Source organism: Lagopus leucura, unplaced genomic scaffold, assembly GCF_019238085.1.
Source record: "Lagopus leucura isolate 7727_CA_CO unplaced genomic scaffold, USGS_WTPT01 Super-Scaffold_100004, whole genome shotgun sequence".
Lineage (NCBI taxonomy): Eukaryota > Metazoa > Chordata > Aves > Galliformes > Phasianidae > Lagopus > Lagopus leucura.
This window is the reverse complement of record NW_024962264.1, coordinates 67,550,597-67,568,936: the sequence shown is the minus strand read 5'-3', so window position 1 is coordinate 67,568,936 and position 18,340 is coordinate 67,550,597. Positions and strand designations below refer to the sequence as shown.

Sequence of the window (18,340 nt, the reverse complement as noted above, 5' to 3'; positions counted from 1 at the left end):
TGAGAAGCGTGCACGAGGTGGTGGGCGGGGCTCGGCGCTGACCCGGGACGGGCGGAGGTGGCGGCGACGCAGGTGGGGCCGGGCACGGGATAAGGGCAGGGAGAAGGACGGAGACCGGGAGAAGGTCGTGGACCGGGGCTGGGATCCGGGTTAGGAGGCCTGATCTGTCTTTTCCTTCGTGTCCGTGGGATTTTGGAAGCTGCCGCCTTGGGGCCGGGCGCTGCGCCCGCTTTCTCTTCCTCTTTCCGTTGGATTTGAGAAAGTTTCAATGTTATTGAGGGGGGAAAAAGAAAGCGTTTTGAAGATAAAAAGAATCACCTGAGTGCAGCCAGCTGTGCAAACACAGGGCCGTGGGTCCAACATGAAGGAAAAACGAAGTTCTGCCAAGAGTTAAACCTTAACCCTGCCCATTTATCCATATTTTATGTGTATTTCATGTGAGATTTCCCCTGTGCTCTTTCCCCAGCCCAACGACTGCCCTTCCTGCTGTTGACAGCCCAGCTTGCTAAGAGAAGAGGCAAACAGCAGCTCTGCTCCTGAGCTCCGCTCACCTTCAGTCCTTGTCCCTGCAGGCACTGAGCCACGATGGGTTTTGCTGAGGACAAAGTGTACAACCACATCTTGAAGAACATGAGCAGGTTCTGTGACATCCACGTGGCGTCGCTGGTCGATTCCCTGAGCTGCCTCACCGATGCTGACAGGGTAAATTCTCCGTTGCTCTGAGTGCTGCTGGGCTGTGTGGGCACTCTACCCAATGTTTGTATGATGTGGGTTGGTGTACAGCTGCTTTACGTGTGCCCAGAGTGGTGAGGGAGGGAATTGTCCCCTCTGCTCTGCTGCCTGAGCCCCCATCTGCAGTGCTGTGTTCAGCTCTCAGCCCCCCAGCACAAAGATGCGGAGTTGCTGGAGTGAGTTGGGATGGGGTCATGAGGGTGCTCAGAGGTTGCAGCAACTCAGAGGGTGGTGAGGCACTGGAACAGGTTGCCCAAGGAGGCTGTGGATGCTCCATCCCTGCAGGCATTCAAGGCCAGGCTGGATGTGGCAGCCTGGTCTGCTGGTTGGTGACCCCTGCACGGAGCAGGGGGTTGAAACTACATCATCATTGTAGTCCTTTTCAACCCAGGCCATTCTGTGGTTCTGTGATTCTATGAACTCTGCTGTGGAGACAGGCAGATAGCTGGGAGTGTTCAGCCTGCAGAAGGGAAGGCTACAGAGAGACCTCACTGCAGCCTTCCAGGACATAAAGGGGCCTACAGGAAGGCTGGGGAGGAACTCTTTATCAGGGAATGTGGAGATAAGATAAAGACTGCTTTAAACTAGAAGAGATTTTGATTAGATATTAGGAAGAAATTCCTCGCTGTTAACGTGATGAGGCCCTGTCACAGTCTGCCAGAGAAGCTGTGGGTGCCTCATCCCTGGAGGTGCTCAAGGCTGGCCTGGATGGAGCTTTGAGCAGTGGAAAATGTCCCTGCCCTCGGCAGCAGTTGCAACTGACTGATCTTTAGGCTCCCTTACAACCCAAGCCATTTCGTGATTCTGTTTCTAAGGCAGCCTGTGCTTCTCAATGTGTTTTGTTCAGGATGAGCTTCACACCCGGCAGGAGATGCGGGGGATCCGTGCCACTGTGTACAAATTTTACCAGCACCTGAAGTGCCGAAAGGGCTGGGTGATGGACCTGATCAACGCACTGCACCAGAACAATGCAGGGCACCTGGCTGAGGAGCTGCAGCAGGTTTATGACCTCTACCAAGCCCGTAAGTGGCCTCAACACCCCTGGGTCCCCCCAGCATGCTTGGATGCTTGTTTCTCTCAGGGTCTAGCTCCTGTGCTTGGTGGGGAGTCCGTATACAACAATTGTGTCTCGTGCAGGAGTCCATGGGTATCTGTGACTTGTCCCCAAAGATGTGTAGCCCCTGTGACATGCCCAGGGATGGCAGAATGTCTGCAGGGTTCCTTGTCCAAAGCTGCTTGGGCTGACAGTGGCTTGTGTGTCTTGTTCTCCTTGTCTTAAGGGGAGATGGAAAAATGAATTAAGAGGCACTGCGGGCTTGGCTATTATGGGGGTGGAGCGTGGGCATGAAAAGGGCTGCTTTGGGCCCATGCTCATCTTCTGTCTCCTTGGTTTTCCTGGGCTGCCTCAGCTCCTCCAGTTGCCTTGGCTCCTCCAAGTGCTTCAGCTTCTGCTGCCTGGCCTGCTGTTTCCTCTGACGGTGCCCTGAAGCCATTTTCAGGGCCAAGCTCTGCTGCAGAAACCCCAAAGGCTGAGCCACCACGCTCCAACCCATCTGCTGGTGGCCATCCACCTCTCTCACCTGCTGCTGCCACCACTGCGACCTCAGCTGTGAGCTCGGATGTTTCCAGCACAGAACTGGATGCCAGGGCACCGGTGCAGGAATCGGTGAGCAGAGCACACGGGACTGCAAAGATCCTTTTTGGACTGGAGGGTTGGTGTTTTGGATGCCACAATTAGGCTCTTGTTGCTGACCTCTGCTGTGTGTTCATTGTGCCTGGCAGCTTCACCCATGAGGAGAAGCAGAGGGCACCTTGTCTGCTGTTTCCACACAGAGCTCTTGCAGCTGCTGCTGGTGAGAGGCAGCCAACTGTTCTCTTATAGCATTTATACAAGGCTGTAACTACTCCCTTCCATGCATGTAAGTGCAGCCTTACAGCCTCTCCATATTCTCTGACACATGAAGCCCACTGCTTCTGTGACCTGTTCAGTGGGTGCAACTCGTCTTCAGGCTCACATGGGTCACCAGGTTTGGTTTTGAGACACCCTGGTGGCCTCATGTGCCCTCATCCTAACTGAAGTGGGGCTGCATGGTGATTTAACGTAGCTCATTTTCTTCCAGCACCCAGAAAGAAAGAGTCCCCAGCCTCCGCTGATGACGAGCACGGTCTGTGATGGCAAAGAGAAACCTGTCCCATACCCCACCAAAGAGCTTCAAGAGGCAGTGGAGACCCCTGGGGCATCCAGCACAGTTTTACCATCTGTGTCCCCTGAGCAGGGCCAGGAGTGGCTGAGCCACCGGCATCCGGTGTGTGTGGACAACGGGTGTTTTGGGAACGCAAACCACCTCCAACGTGGCGTGCCAAACTTGGATCTGGGCTCTCTTCCACCAAAGGATTTGAGTGCTGCTTCTGGCCCTGAGCAAACCAGGAACGAGCCCCAAGAAGACGTCTACATCTCCAGTGAGTTGCCTGTGAGGTTGGTGGAGACCACTGGCGGTGGGGGACTGCAGCCCCCAGCCTCTGTGAGGACACAAGAGCAACAAGCTGTGCACAGTTCCAAGCACGACGGGCCCCCAAGCACCTTTGTGGATGTGCGCCACCCCTTGCTTATACAACAGCAGTTTGATGTAGAGCAGAAGCAGATTGAGAGAGAGCGTGAAGGAGGTGGAGGTGGGTTTCCTTCCTTTGTAGTCCGCAGGTTCAGATGGAGCAGGGCTGGAGGTGCTGCTCTGCAGTCACTTAAGGTGCTGATAATGGCTGTTAGCTCCTGTCTCTTAGGAGATCCCAGTTACCTCCTCTAAGAAGGCAGGGAAGCTGGTTTGTGCAGGCATCTACCTTGACTGCTTTTTTTCCCCTAGTTTTCTCTCCAGATGCTGTTCCTCCCCTCATATACTTGGCAGACGTGCTTGCTTTGTTTCTGATGTAAAACTTCATAGCTCTATGTCCATGCCCTCCTGTTTCAGCAGGCTGGGAACACCCCAGTCTCAAAGAGAGAGGAACAGGCTGGCAGTGCTGAGGTGCAGGCTGCACTGGTGCTGTCTGCTTTACCTGCACCTGCTGCTGGGAAAGCTCAACTGCCCTGAGCTTCTCTGTGGTTCCAGTCCCTTGCCCACATCTTGTACTTGCTCTGTGCTGAGCACAGGCTGCAGTTCCCATTCTGTGCAAATTAACACAGAGATGTGATGAGGGAAAAAGATGAAAACCCATGAACGCAGGTAAGAACCTGCCCTGGAAGTGATGTATCCTACTGCAGCATCCCTTGAGAAGAGGCTCACCTTGAGTTCTCCTGGTTAATGCAGCGTGCTTTGTTTTCTCCTTCAGATGTTTGGAAGGAAACAGCCACCTCAGTCTCAACCTCTGCACCCAGAGATATTTCCCCATTCTGTGACACCTCCTTGAAGCCTCCTGTACGAGAGAGAATGCTGCCTGGGGAGGAAGCAGCCAGCAGCACCCCCTCCATGCCACAGAAGGAGCAAGTAGGTGACCTTTCAGTTATTGGTTGCATTTCCTTCAGGTCCTTGTGAACTCCCTGTGGCAAGGATGGTTTTTGCTGCACTGTGAGATTTTCAGCTGATGGGGGGTTTATTTAGGGGTTTTTCTTTGCTGTGTTCCTTTTTCTGTCCTGTTGTATTTCAGAGCATGCCTGGGAGAGCTGCTTTGGCTGGTGGGTGTTGCAAAGAACATTTAGATCAGATTGTGATCCCAGTGGGGTCCTGATCCCAAAACTCACCTGGGGTCTCCCCAAACGATTCTGTGGCTCTGCTTGAGCCCTTAGGTATATGGGGGAAAGAACTGGCTCTGTCAGTCCAGATGCCCATCTCCACCCCAGTCATCTCTGTCCCTGTTTGTCTCCCCTTTCTCCTTGCATCTCTCACAAATCCTAGAGGCTCCCCGGAGCCTCAACACCTTCCTACCCCTTCTGCTTTCCCTGCCCTTGTTGTTTCATGGCCCAGCCACACTGTTAGTAGCTGGAGAAAATGACAGAGAAGTGTGCTCGGTTGTGTGGTGTGGGTGCCTGAGACAGGCTGAATGGGTGCTCCCCACAGCACCCAGCTGAGACTGCCCCTCTCTTTGTCTTCCAAAGGTGCTCTCTGCCTCGGTGGCCTCCCTCTCAGCTATGAATGCTGCAGGAAGCTTTGAAGGGGCAGCTGGGAAGACCCCCTCACGAGTGAGCTCTGCTACCAGCATCTGGGCATCTCATGATAACGAGGAGGAAGACGTGGAGCTCAGTAAGCCAGGTGCCCTCCAGTCTGTAGCAGGAGAGAGCCCAGAAAAGGCAGCTGCCAGATACCTGGGCAGCCCCAGTTCCAACACATCCAGTCACCTTGGCTTGAGCAGCGACCCGCTCATGGTGAGCACAGACAGCTTGAGGCCTGGAGAAGCACAGTCCAGAGCCAACTCAGGGCGCTGGTCTGCAACTCCAGCAGTTCATGCAGACCCTGGGGGAGAAGAGGCAGCTGGAGTGAGCCCTTATCCACCCCTGAGCTGGGCCAGCCCTTCTGTGGGCACTCACGAGGTCCATGTGGAACATCACCTCAGTGCCCTGCTGGCAGCAGGCAATGATGTCCAAGATGGAGCAGTCCCCTTTGAAGGCTCTCCTGACTCAAACAAGGGAAGTAATGCTGCAACCAACTCATCTCAGGTCAAAGTCCCCGCATCAGGGGACAGCAATGGGCCATCCCTGCTGTACATCCTCCCAGCTGTTGGCATTGCACTGATTTCGGTGTTTCTGGTATACAGACGATTGCAGAAATAGCAGCAGAGAGAAGATGAGATGCCACAGCTACCAAAGGGAGATTCCTCTTCGTAGCAGGAAGTTGGCCAGCATGTTTGAAGCCCGAAGAACAGTTAGAGGGACTGTAGGGGCTTTGTTAAATCTCTTCCCAGAAAGTTTCCTGGAAGAGGCCTTGGTTGTGTGATGCTGTTGGGTTTTGGTCTGATTCCCAACCACCTTCCTGTCTGTGCTGCCTTCTTTTTCACCCACAGTGAGGGTGTCTTTCAGGAGGTGATCCCTCGAGGCCAAAATCAGAGCCTTCCTGGCCATTCTCATCTTCACATTTGGTTCTGGATGGCCCCTCTCCTGCCAAGAAATGTTCCTGTGATGAGGATGTGCCAGGCTGGACTGTGTGCAAGCTGTCCCCTCTCCCAGGAGCCCTCATCCTGCTTCAGTGCTTTCCTTTGGAGTATCGTGCCCTGCACCTGTGGGTCAGAAATGGCACAGGATCCAGGACGTTGACACACAGCACTGACACCCCTGGGGATGGAGCAGTGGAGCCAGAAGGAGTTGTGTATACCCTTGTGCAGCTTTCTCATGGATCAATCTCACTTCTCCTTTCCGCCAGACAGGGGGAGAAAGGATTTAAGCATATGCTTTCAGAAGACAATTTCATGCAATACCAGCATGAGCCAGACTTGCTCTCACCTAGGATTGCTGTGTGCCTTTTGATCTACAGGCTGTATTTAGTGAGCCTGGCTAGGAGGGTGGATGTAATTCTCACATTTCCCAGTACCTGGTGTAATGAGATAGAAACTTATGTCGAGGTTGGGACATAAATAGGTTCAGCTCTGTGTGATGCAGGGAGGCCATGCATCAGTGCTAGCTGGTGGTCCACATGTTCTGAGTTATCTTGAGGATTCTGTTTAAAATTTCAGTCCATCATTTCCCAACTGCTCCCAGGGATCACCTTGAGAGTTTGAGGGGATTGGGCCGCAACACTTCCAGATAAGAGAAAATCCCAAACCCAAATAAGCATCCCTTGGTTCCCTCAGCTCAGGACAGCTTTCAGGGGCAGCAGCGATCCTGTTTAGTTGCTGTTTGCCTTCATGTCCAACTCCAGGCAGAGTTGAACCACCCCAAGCTGCGCTGCCTGTTTCCTCTGTTGCTATGGCTGTGGGCTGTTCACCATCACTCACCTGCTCCCTCCCAAAAGGACAGAGGCACAAAAGTATGAAAGTGGATTATTTTAGTTAGAGATTATTAATTTTTTTTAAGCTCTAAATGCACCAGCATGGACTTTTAGGTTGCCCTGCAATCCTGTGAGCTGCAGGAAATGGAAGCCATGGCAGGAGGCAAAGTTGGGCAAAAAGTATAGAGATGTGGAGACAGATCTGCACAGCAGAAGGCTTGTATCATGGACAACCATGGCTTGAATGTGACTGGCTGGCCAGGGTGCTATGGGCTTTAAATCACTGCAGCAACTGAGCTGCAAGCCTGATCTGGGCTGTACTCCTGATCCAGAAAGCTGCTGCTTTCCTTGATTTGATAATTTATTTCCCTTGGATCCCTGCTGTTCAGCACAGTTTCCCAAAACCTGTCCCTACTGCTGAGCTTCCTGGGATTGGCTGCAGGGTATGGCTGTTGTGCCCAGAGCTCAGCACAGACCTGATGGTGCAGAGGGTCAGTGAGCCCAGTGGTGGGACAAAGGGCTGCTCCTCCTCCAGGGCTGCTCCAGGAGCACTCCTCTGATGGCTCTGTGTCCAGAATTGAGGTGTCCTGAGGCTTTTCTAGATGGAATAGTATCCTTGGGGTGCTGGATGTCACCTGCTCTGACCACAGTATTTGCATGAGTTGGGTTCTTATATATTCCAAAGGAAATGCGTTTTGGAAGGCACCTGCCCACCTCTTTCCAGTCCCATATTCCCAGGTTGTTGAGCCAAGTGCTGGTTTTCCCAGAGCTCTGCCTTATTTTTGGTTGATTGCCTTAACACCCTATTAGTCTGGAGGAATCATAGAATCATAAGGTTGGAAACAACCTATAAGATCATTTAGCCTCTTCTGACTTGGGTAAATGGTCTCCAAATTACAAATGGTTCTGTCACAGCACAGTAGGCTGGGGGACTTCTGCTTCGGTTTAGTAGGGCTGACAACTTTTTCCTTTGCCCCAAAATGCACAAAATGCCTCCCTTATAAATGGACAAGGGCAATAAAGACATGCAAGAGTGAGGTGGTTGAGTTTGCTCTGACAGGGCCCAAGAGCGAACTCGAGATGTTCACTTCTTGCTCAGTGCCCAGCATTTTACCCATCCGTGGATGAGAGGGGGCGTTTTAAATGCACTTTCCATCCTCTTCTCAGAGATGGGGCACAGGGGCTGTTCTCACCATGAGAAAGAGGAGGCCTACATCTTCTCCTGCTGCTTTCTGTGCCATTTTTGAGGGTGTTTGGGAGATCTCAAGCCAGCAGCATCCATACCAAGGCTCTCTTCTCTCCCTGCAGATTTCTTCATGTATTTTCCCAGTGCTTTTTAGCTCCTGCACTCCCTATGAAAACACACCTGATTTATTAGCACATAAAACATTTGTTTTTCTTGGTGTTTGCTGTGAAGTGCCTCTATTTTCCTAGCTGTCGTGTAGCACTTTAAAGACAGAAATCAGCAAAAGGGATACCTAGGATGGAATACGTAATAAAAACTGTTTGCCACTCCACGAAACTTTTGAGGGTGCTGTGTTTGTAACCTGAGGGAAAATCTAATGTTTCAGAGCCTCTGTGTGGCATAGTGACTGTCAGGCATTTATCTCTTTGGTCTCGAATTAATGCCCGACTGTCCCCTGGCTGTGAAGGGATGCGCAAGGCCTCAGCACCCATCTGCGTTGCCATGGTTACTCGGCCTGCCAATCAGCCTGCCTCCACCATCAGACATCTCACGTCATTGGCTAGCTGCCGCGTCACTCTTTCCCACGGGACGCCATAGGCCAATGCGCCGCATACTGTCCCGCCCCTCTCGGCCTCCTTAATCCCCGCCCTGTTCCGAGCTCCCGTATCGTATTGGACAGTTGGACTTATCAATAACGCTGTAGGCGGGCTCTCTGTCAGATCCTTGCTTCTCATTGGCCAGACCGCCCGTCGGTCCGTTCGGCAAAGGATTCCGATTGGACGCCGCCTCAGAAGCTTCTCCCTCCCACTTCCCGAGGGCCAGGGGCGCCGCTCGGCGCCGCTCGGCGCAGGCGCGTTGCGGGCGGTGGCTGCGGCGGTGGCCGTTGAGGAGCGCGGCGCGGTGCGGCGCGAGCGGCCCATGGGGCCGGGCCGTGCGGCGGATGGAGCCGCGACGCAACGGCGGCGGCGCGGATGAGAAACCTCGGAGGCGGGAAGCGGAAGCGGGGAACCCGCGGCGATGGAGCGGCGGCGGGACGGGCGCTGGAAGCGCGGCGGCGGGACCGGAGCACTGCGAGGGGGGCGGCGCAGCCTGCGGCCTTCGGCGGGACTCGGTCCGCAAGAACCGCCCGCGTGAGTGAGGAGGAGGGGGCGCGGGGGCGGGGCCTGGAGGGGGGCGGGGCCCATAGGGGCGGGGATGAGGGAGTGAGTCTAAGGTCGACAGCAGGAAGGGGGCGGGGCTTGGTCAAGGGGGCGGGGTTATCGGTAATGAGATGTAAATGGGCGTGGCTACCGTGGGGGGCGGGGCCAGGTGGCTCCTGCCTAGAGAAGGTTTGTGAAATGACCTCGGGGACGGAGCATCTCTTCTTCTTTTCCTGATCTCTTACTGTGAAATAAAGGAGTGCATCTGAAAGCAGAAGAATTGCAATCAAAAGGTGCAACAGTTCCTATCAGAAGTATTCCTTGAGATGTTCTCATTCCAGCTCATTGAGGCTGTGCTCCCTTTCATTCATTCCCAGACCGTGGGAGTCATCCTGCACTTGGGAAATGGTTGTTCGTGTGAAGTAATTCAGGCAATCGTGGGGTTTTCTGCATGCTGAAGGGCCAGGAGGATGGGAGAGGAGTTCCACAGAGGGATGCAAGGACCATGGTGATGGTGGTAATTTCTGTCATTCCAATGTGGCAGAGTTATACTGTAAGAATATGACAGCTGAAGGTACCAGTTGTAGCTGCAGGGCTGTTAATTAGAGATGTGCTCATTAATAGATGGCAGGCAGCTTTTGGTGAGTGAATTATCCCTTTCCACTTCACCCTTTGGAAGTTTTAAGGGTATTTCCATCTCTGTTGAGGTTCAGATTTGTTGCATAAATAATCCTTAAAGGTCCCTTGCAACTCTAAGGGCTCCATAAAATGTAGCGAGGGTGGTTTTAGGACAAGATGATGGTTTTTGACAGAACGTTTGGAAGGTCAGCGTGGTATGATGTGGGATCACGGTGTCATCAGTGCAGCTCTGTCTGTGATATCCTCTGTCAGAGATAAACTTGGAGCAATGCAATGGGTGTCGAGCTGCGTGCCCTCCTGCACCCCAGCCTTGCTCTTGAAGAAGCTACAGGCCTTGAAGCTACCAGGCAGCTCAGCACTGCACAGCCTCCCCAGTCTTATAGTTCCACTTGACACCATAAGGTATGAAATGTCTCTTTGCCCAGTTAAGGTCAGCTGTCCTTGCTCTGTCTCTTCCCAGCTCCTTGTGCCCCCCCAGCCCCTCACAACAGGGCAGCACGAGGAGCCGAAACGACCTTGGCTCTGTGCAGCACCTCTCAGCCAAAACTGAAACATGGCTGCGTTATCAGCCTTGTTTTCCTCCCAAAGCCAAAGCATAGCATTGCACCAACCACTATGGAGAACATTAACTGTGTCCCAGCTGAAACCAGGACAGCCTCACTGGACTGGAAGCACCGCAGGTGAATAAAGAGGACATTCACATTGAGTTTACTCTAACATAGCTGCAGTACAGCTGTACCCAGTGGCTTTCTGCAGGCAGGGCGAAGTGCCAGGCATGAAGCTGGTGATACCCAATGGTAATGAGCAGTGGAATGTATTTTTTTTCCTCTAAAGAATCTTCTTTCTGATAAGAGAAATAGGTCAGCAATTTGGTTCAGCAGCCTTCTCCCATCCCACGTCTGCCTGTGCTCCCCTGCTCTGCTCCTGCCTGAAAACAAGTTTTCCTTGGCAGAGATGGCTTTAGCTTGTTTCCCTGAGAAACAAGTTATATTTCTCTTTTCTGCAGGCTGCAGTTCTTTGGAAATAATCATAATAAGCAGCTTGTTCTGGTGCTTCTGGCAGGCACCATCCGTAGTGCTGTGCTGTTTGACAAAAGGAGAGGGGAAGGACGTATCTGTGTTGTAGGAAGTGTCTGAGTTCCAAAGTGGAGCCCGTATCTAAACCATCAGGAGCTGCTTTGCAATACAAAACAAGCTTTGACATATATATATTTTTTAAATACCCTTTTTCTGTTTTGGAATTGCATACGAGCTGTGAATTCCCAGCAGAGCCTATTTTTAGAGATGTGAGGAGAGGGAGACTTGGTGTCACTTTGTATTTAATGCCGACGAATGTTCCTTTATTGATTTCTTTTCCAGCTGTTAAATTTCCATGGCCCCACTACAATATAATGCTGGGTATTTGAGAGGGAGCGTGGCAGCCTTGTCATACCCTCAGCTAAACCATCAGTCTTCACTGCTCTGCAGGCAGATCTCCTTAGCTTCCAGAATAATTGGCTCTTAACTGAAGGATCAACCTGCAACGCCACTTCTCACATGGAGAAAATCCCCCCTGGGGGTCTGTAATTTGTATCACCTCGTTCATCTTGACACAGCTCTCCAAATTTGAACCCAGTCAGAAGAAATCTGTTGAGTTTTGTTATTATTTATAACCCATCCAGACTTATAAAGCAATTTATTTTGCAGAGGCATTTTTGGTTTTCTTGCCCCCAAGAGCTTACAGGGCAGGGATGGTGGCATCCCTGGGCATCCCAGGGCATTGGGACTGAATGGATTTTAAGGTCCCTTCCAACCCAACCATTCCATAGTTCTATGATTGCAGCTCCTTGCTTGCATCCCTGCTACTTTCCACATGGAACAGCATTGTGTTTTGTTTTTTTTTTTTCACCTTAGCAGTGGTGCTCATGGTTGTCAGTGCCTGAAGGGTCCTGGTGCCCCCAGCCCTATGTGTGCTGTGTTGCAGCTCTCAGAAGGGCCTTTGGGGGCTCATGAGGGAGAGAGCTGTGCGTGAGAAATGGTGGAACAAATCAGCATTTGAAGACAGATCTCGATAGCAGATGGTGATGGCGTTCATCCAACAGAGCTTCCTCCCTTTGAAGGCCTGGATTTTTCTAGCTCTCAGATAGGGAATGGCTGTGGCTGCCTTGCATTCTCGTGTTGGCTGATTTCCTGTAAGAAAAAGCACAGTTCTCCATACCTGGAAATAATTTTGTGCTCCACACCCCTTTCCAAAAAGAATCGAACCCATGGCACATGGGAGAAGTTTTGACCATGATCTTGGTTATTTGAGTGTTTGTTTGCAAAGGTGAACCAAAGAACTGTTGTCTTGGGAGCGTTTTGAGCATTCCTCGGATTCTTAACTTGTGCATGATGAGAGATCCCATCTTTGGAGGAGTTTGGGAAGCGTTGGGATGTGGCACTGATGTGGTCAGTGGGGATGGGTTGGGATTCTTAGAGCTCTTTTCCAACCTTTACGATTCTCTGATCCGTAATGAAGAATCAGAATCGTGAAGGTTGGAAAAGAGCTCTAAGATCATCGAGTCCAACCTCAACCCATTCCCACCATGCCCACTAATCTGTCTGATTGAAGTTAATTACCTGCATAAGGTGTCTGTAGAGCTGTCTGTGATGGTTCTCTCCAGCCTGGGAGGCCTGGGAGCAGCACCATCTCCTGCTGCCCCCACAGCAGAGAGCTGCTATAGATCATCCCATAGATTATCGACGTTTTAGATGTTGCCAACACTGAAAACGACCTGGGGTGCTGTTTCTAAAGAGCTTTCCCTCTACTGGGACTGGGAAAGCCATTCTTGTGCTCTAAAATCTGGAAGGTTTCTGTCTCTGCAGGTTGCAGTTTGGGGTGTGAACCTCCCAGCTGATGTAGTGACAAAGGTTTGGAATGAAACGACAAAAGGGTTGGAATGGGATGGTCTGGAAGATCCCTTCTGACCCAAACCATGCCGTGGTTCTGTGAAGGTTCAGAACCTTGAGGCAGTGAGGAGAAAGGAAAGCAGCAGCAATGTTAGTGCAGAAGTCCTTGGGTTGCTCTCTGTTGGCCAGCCGTGCAGGTTGCTCCCTCTCTCATCCATCAGCTGTTCTTTTTCTCTCTCTTCTTGTTTCAGGTGAATGCATCAGAAACAGAGGGTGGTTGGGGTTTGGACGTGCTTCCTAAAATAGACCTCACGCCTCCTTTTGTCCCTTGGTGATGGCTGGGGGTGGCCTCTGTAAATCCATAGAAATGATTTGATGCTTGAAGGAGAGCTTGGGAAGCTGCTGGCTGCAGCAGCTGCTGGGGAGGTGGGGATGCTCTCTGAGTCCACCCACCAGGGAGAGGGTACACTGCACTTCTGGCAGCAGGGCAGTATATTGGGTTTATAAGCCAATATAAGCTGCATTTTGCCCTACGGTATCTCGTTAGCTCCAGCCTATCCTTTAGCTCATTAATAGCAATATTAATCCGTTCCAGCTCTCAGCTCTAATCTCAGATTCCATCTGATGGGGGTTTTCTCTTGATCTTTTCCAAGAAGCTCATTATCTCATACAGCTGTAAATGTTGCTGGGCCTGACACTAATGCATATTTTGTACCGTGGGGGAATTTGCCTAATAAAATAATCCAATTAGACATTTGTTTTTGTCTCTCTGGGGCATCTTAGACTACTTGCCTACCTCAGTGCTGTGTGTTGTAATTAGTTACCGTTTGTGCACGGCTTTGATGTCGGAGCACCACTATTATCCTTGGCTCTGGCTCTCTAAAAAAGCAATAGCTGGGGATTCAGGTTGCTGGAGGGATACTGCAAGACCTGGGATGCGTCTGCCTTCGTGGTGCTCCTGGGGTTGCTGTAAGGATTTGGAGTGCAGGCAGTGTGTGCAGTTCCTTCTGCTGACGGTCTGACGGCACCGTGCTGTGTTTCACCATCTGTTTTTTTTCCCCTTTCTTTTCAGTCTTCCCTTGGTTCGGCCTGGACATCGGTGGGACCTTGGTCAAACTTGTTTATTTTGAACCAAAGGACATCACTGCCGAAGAGGAGGACGAAGAAGTGGAAAACCTCAAAAACATCCGCAAGTACCTGACGTCAAACGTGGCCTACGGATCCACAGGCATTCGGGATGTGCACCTTGAACTAAAGGACCTTTCCCTGTGTGGACGTAAAGGCAATCTGCACTTTATACGCTTTCCTACCCATGACATGCCTGCTTTTATTCAAATGGGAAGCGAAAAGCACTTCTCGAGCCTCCATACTACCTTATGTGCCACGGGAGGTGGAGCGTACAAATTTGAGCAGGACTTTCTCACAGTAGGCATTTTTGGCTTGTATACAATTCGGATTTGGCAGTGAAACTTGAAGCTTAAAGCTAGAAATGCCCCCAGTCCTTCTCTGCAGCCTCTCAGCTTTTCTAAGCCTTAGCTTAGACTGGAATTAAACTCAGCTCAGGAAGCAGGGTGTGGAGTCACGTTCACATCTCTAAATTAGGCTGTGTTCTCTCCTGAAAGCTCATGCAACATTCCTGTAACTCTAAAATTGCTCCCTGCCCTCCCCGCCGTGTGCTCTTACAGGGCTTTGTATCGCCGCTCTGCGATTACACTCAGCTCAGTGTTCTTTCTTCCTCATTGCTGTGTGTTCCCATGCTTAATTTTCACTCTTTGTTTGCTCCCATAGCTTCGTTTCTAGCACACCTTGTGCTGCTGATGGAGGTTCAGGCAAATAAGGTGGTGAATTACCTGGAAGGGGTTAGCAGTTGGAGTTTGACGTCGTCACGTGGCTCCATTATCATCAGTTAGATTCTTGTTTATGGGTGAAGTATGTGTCTGCTAAATATTTAAACAAGGCTTGAAAAATGTACCAAATAAAGAGGCTTTTTAAGGCACTCTCCAGGCAGTGACATAAGGGAAGAACAATCTTGATTTCTCCCGCTTTGTTTTTTCTTTTCTTTCTCTCTTTGTCAAACATTTACGCCCTATTTAAATCTCCTTTGCTTTTCTTGCCAGTCCCTCCGAGTCCCAGTGGGATTGGATTCTCCTGGCCTCCACCAATGGTTCAGGTTGTTTATTGCCCTCCACTTCAGGGCCAGGACAGTCAGCAGTCCACAGGGGGTGAGACGCAGCCTTGCTGTCATCTGCATTTCTCTCTGTCCCCATAGGGAGGAATGGAGACAGCTGGAATTTAGCTGGCGGTGAGCATCGACTCTCCCATCCCTAACTACTTCTTCAATATTCTTTTTTTCCCCTGCCAGATGGGTGACCTTCAGCTTCGTAAGCTGGATGAGCTCGACTGCCTTATTAAAGGAGTCCTGTACATCGATTCCGTTGGGTTCAATGGCCGTTCAGAGTGCTACTATTTCCAACACCCAACTGACACCGAACGCTGTCAGAAGCTCCCGTTCACTTTGAGGAATCCCTACCCTCTCCTTCTGGTGAACATTGGCTCAGGGGTCAGCATTTTGGCTGTGTATTCAAAGGAGAACTACAGACGGGTGACGGGCACCAGGTGAGTGCTGCAACGGGCTGCGTTCACTTTGGAGTTTGTTTCAGCCTGCAGTGTGTTTCTGCACTGAGGAAGCTGCATCGAAGGTGCTGTGTTGAGTGTCACACTCCAGCTTTTACTGCAGTCCCTCATCTCTGCCAACAGAGATTCCTCCTGGAAAAGGGAATCTGAATTTCATGTTTCAGCCTCCTTACTGCAACAGGCATCTTTAGAAGCTGGTTTCTCAGCTGCAGGAATTAACTGGGTGTATCAGAGACCCCAGATATGAACAACGTTTAGCTCCAGTCAGTTCAGCAGATGTGCTGGGACAATCTTAGTTCCCCAGACAGCTTCTGGATGTTAAGGAACGTTTGGATTTTGTGTCAAGGGCCATGGTTTAGTGAGAACTATTGGTGAGAGGTGGGTGGTTGGACTGGATGATCTCATAGCTCTTTTCCAACCTTGATGCTTCTGTGATTCTGTGGACAGCTGCATTGAAAATGCGACTGTTGTTGCCCAGTGAAGCCAAAGAGCTTTGTGGCTGTGAGCTTCCCTGAAGTTCATAAAAATGAGCATTGATGAAACCCCTTGGCACAGGTCTTACTCCAATTAAACATCGTTAATGGTGAATAACACAGTTAGGTGATGGCACGTCGCGTTTCCCAAAGCCCAGTGAATGACTTTCCTCTTGCTTTCCATTGCAGTCTCGGAGGGGGAACCTTCTTTGGGCTCTGCTGCCTTCTCACGGGTTGCTCCACCTTTGAGGAGGCCATGGAGATGGCATCCCGTGGGGACAGCACCAAAGTGGACAAGTTGGTGAGGGACATTTATGGAGGAGACTACGAGCGGTTCGGGCTGCCAGGCTGGGCCGTAGCATCCAGGTAATGGTGGTCACTGCTGGGTTGTTCTCAGCACAGGTTGTGCAGCAATGAAAAACCAAACGTGCATGTCTTAAGACTACATTAATTCTTTCACACTATCATTCGAGTTAACCCAGCAATTCCCTTTGTTTTTTTTTTTTTCTGGAATTTTGATGCAAGTAAACCTTTAACCCTAAAACTTTCTTGACAGTTTTGGAAACATGATGAGCAAGGAGAAGAGGGAATCTGTGAGCAAAGAGGACCTGGCCAAGGCCACCTTGATAACCATCACCAACAACATCGGCTCCATCGCACGGATGTGTGCGCTCAATGAGGTATGGGGGAAAGCCATTCTGTTTCCCCTCTGAAGCCTCACTCCTGTACTGCTGTTCTGCTGTCTCTCTTTCCCTGCATGCCTTCCTGTGGCTGCGTGTTCATTCTTGTCTTTCTGGATCTTTGCAATCTGCCCCTTTTTTGGATTCATCGGTGTTGAATCCAAATTTTGTTCTTGCTTGTCTGTGTACTTTGAGGCAGATCACTGTGAGCTGAGTTACTGCCCATGAATTTGGGGCTGGCTCTTGGGAGGTTCTCTTTGGCAGCACAATATGGCCCCTTTTTCACCACAATGCTGTGTGTTTTCTTGTGTATTTAGCACTGAAGTTGGGGTGGAGGGGGAGAGGTGGGAGACCTTTCCTACGTTCTTTTCACCACTTGCTTTTGTTCTCCTGGTCAAGCAGCACCACTTTCCTGGACATGACTGTATCTCTGTGCTTTCAGCTTCTTTACAGTGCTGCCTTGTTGCGTTCATGTCAAGCAGCATTGTACAGGGCTATGAAAGAACAGAGGCATGCTCTTGAGTTTGAGCCTCTTCCTATGGTCCGAGCTGACAGAGGGAAGCACACTCCACTCTTCCTGTTGTCTGTACTTACTGCTATTTACTTGTAAAACCATGTAAGCACCATACCAACAGAACATCTCAGTGGAAAACATACTTGAACGGCTACAGATGGCCTTTTAGAGAGCACTACAAAGTGTCATTGCTTTTCTTCTGACCCTCAGGTGGTGTTGCCATTGTTACAAGCAGAACCATGGAATCCAGCCTTAACGTTCCCATCTTTTTCTCCACGCTTGCAGAACATCGACCGGGTCGTCTTCATCGGCAATTTCCTCCGGATCAACACCATCTCCATGAAGCTTCTGGCCTATGCTTTGGACTACTGGTCGAAGGGACAGCTGAAAGCACTGTTCTTGGAACACGAGGTGAGATTCCATTTCACATTTCTCTTGTCAAACCTATCATTTCCTGTTATTCCTTCCCCGTGTCGCTCGCGTGCCCGCCTTTGGGCTGTTAACAGATCTGTTTGCTCCTCAGGGTTACTTTGGTGCAGTTGGTGCTCTGCTGGAGCTCCTGGACTCAGCCTGATCCATCCAGGTTCCATACGTTCAAGCAATGAAGTCACAGTGCCCACATGAAGCTTTAAAGCACTTTCATCAATGCCTCTGAGTGCTGTATGTCTGTTTAGTTCCCATATTACAGGTGTCAGCTGCAAGGTTCTGTGTTCTGCAGATGAAAGATGTCACATTCTCATTGTCCTACAAATCTGTGGAGGGGTGAGAACTGCAGCACATAACACCATAAGGACCATTCCTGTTCCCTCCAGACCCCACAGTGCTCTGCTGGACACAGTCATGCTATCAGCAGGGCTGCATATAACAATACCAAAGAGTTTACTGTTTCTTTCAGTCATGTATTTGGGATTTGTTCTGTAATGCTTCATTCAGTGCTTATACACTAAAGTAGTTTGGGGGGTGAAGCTGCCCTTTCCATATACATAGCAGTTGTTCTTTCTTGTGTTTCCTCCTTGCGCACAGCCTGAATTAGGCTGTGCACTTTGCAACCTCTGAGGATGCTCTGCTCTCAGGACATGGATTTGGAAGTAGCACGCTGCTTCCTCAATAAATGATCAGAACAACAGAGATGCTGATAATGGATAATATTTACAACCCGAAAAGCTGAGTGCGTCCCATTTGTAAACTCCTTGCTTGGTGCTCTCCTTTGCTGTGCCTCTCCTTTGGGTCTGAAATGATACATTCAGCTGTGCCCTATCTTAGATGAGACCCTGAAGCTGTGCTGGGAGATGCAGGCCGTGCAGACACAGCACAGAGCGAGGTGTTGGGGATGGGATCCTTTCCCTGTGGCCACGGTCCCCCCTTCAAACACACCCTGCATCCAAAACCTGCCTTTATTTACATTTCAAGTCAAATCACATGCAAACCTCCTCCTTTGCTTTTCTTTTTTTTTTCCTTAAGAATAGTGTGATTAGCAAAACAAGACGCGTTAGAATCTTGAAATAGCAATTAAATATACAAAAATAGAGCTTACAAAAAAAAAAAAAAGCCCCCAAAAACAACAACAACA

At 50.5% G+C, this 18,340-nt stretch overlaps 2 protein-coding genes across 11 annotated transcripts; both read left to right on the top strand.

Annotated features, from left to right (window-relative positions):
- Window positions 1-22: 22 nt before the first annotated feature.
- Window positions 23-8,156, top strand: MAVS (mitochondrial antiviral signaling protein). 8 transcript variants are annotated; one of them, XM_042871817.1, is made up of 7 exons: window positions 23-72; window positions 573-702; window positions 1,580-1,754; window positions 2,142-2,398; window positions 2,853-3,402; window positions 4,054-4,208; window positions 4,817-8,156. In XM_042871817.1, exons 2-7 carry the CDS (start codon window positions 586-588, stop codon window positions 5,486-5,488), a joined length of 1,926 nt encoding a protein of 641 aa, XP_042727751.1. In that variant the 5' UTR covers window positions 23-72; window positions 573-585; the 3' UTR covers window positions 5,489-8,156. The 8 variants fall into 8 exon arrangements, with proteins under 8 accessions (XP_042727751.1, XP_042727748.1, XP_042727750.1 ...); XM_042871814.1 differs by having other exon boundaries at window positions 467-702; XM_042871816.1 differs by lacking the exon at window positions 23-72 and adding an exon at window positions 78-149.
- A 608-nt stretch (window positions 8,157-8,764) lies between these two features.
- PANK2 (pantothenate kinase 2) lies at window positions 8,765-17,898 on the top strand. Of its 3 annotated transcripts, XM_042870700.1 has the most exons (7): window positions 8,765-8,954; window positions 13,542-13,894; window positions 14,832-15,085; window positions 15,766-15,942; window positions 16,133-16,256; window positions 17,056-17,181; window positions 17,294-17,898. In XM_042870700.1, exons 1-7 carry the CDS (start codon window positions 8,765-8,767, stop codon window positions 17,342-17,344), a joined length of 1,275 nt encoding a protein of 424 aa, XP_042726634.1. In that variant the 3' UTR covers window positions 17,345-17,898. The 3 variants fall into 3 exon arrangements, with proteins under 3 accessions (XP_042726634.1, XP_042726636.1, XP_042726635.1); XM_042870702.1 differs by lacking the exon at window positions 8,765-8,954 and having other exon boundaries at window positions 13,668-13,751; XM_042870701.1 differs by lacking the exon at window positions 8,765-8,954 and having other exon boundaries at window positions 13,802-14,691.
- The last annotated feature ends 442 nt before the right edge of the window (window positions 17,899-18,340 follow it).

Coding starts and splice junctions, on each gene's coding strand:
- PANK2 (XM_042870700.1), top strand. CDS start 8,765: ATGGAGCCGCGACGCAACGGCGGCGGCGCGGATGAGAAACCTCGGAGG. Junction 8,955..13,541: donor GGTCCGCAAGAACCGCCCGC/GTGAGTGAGGAG, acceptor CTTTCTTTTCAG/TCTTCCCTTGGTTCGGCCTG. Junction 15,943..16,132: donor GGCTGGGCCGTAGCATCCAG/GTAATGGTGGTC, acceptor CTTTCTTGACAG/TTTTGGAAACATGATGAGCA.
- MAVS (XM_042871817.1), top strand. CDS start 586: ATGGGTTTTGCTGAGGACAAAGTGTACAACCACATCTTGAAGAACATG. Junction 2,399..2,852: donor GGGCACCGGTGCAGGAATCG/GTGAGCAGAGCA, acceptor ATTTTCTTCCAG/CACCCAGAAAGAAAGAGTCC. Junction 3,403..4,053: donor AGAGCGTGAAGGAGGTGGAG/GTGGGTTTCCTT, acceptor TTTCTCCTTCAG/ATGTTTGGAAGGAAACAGCC.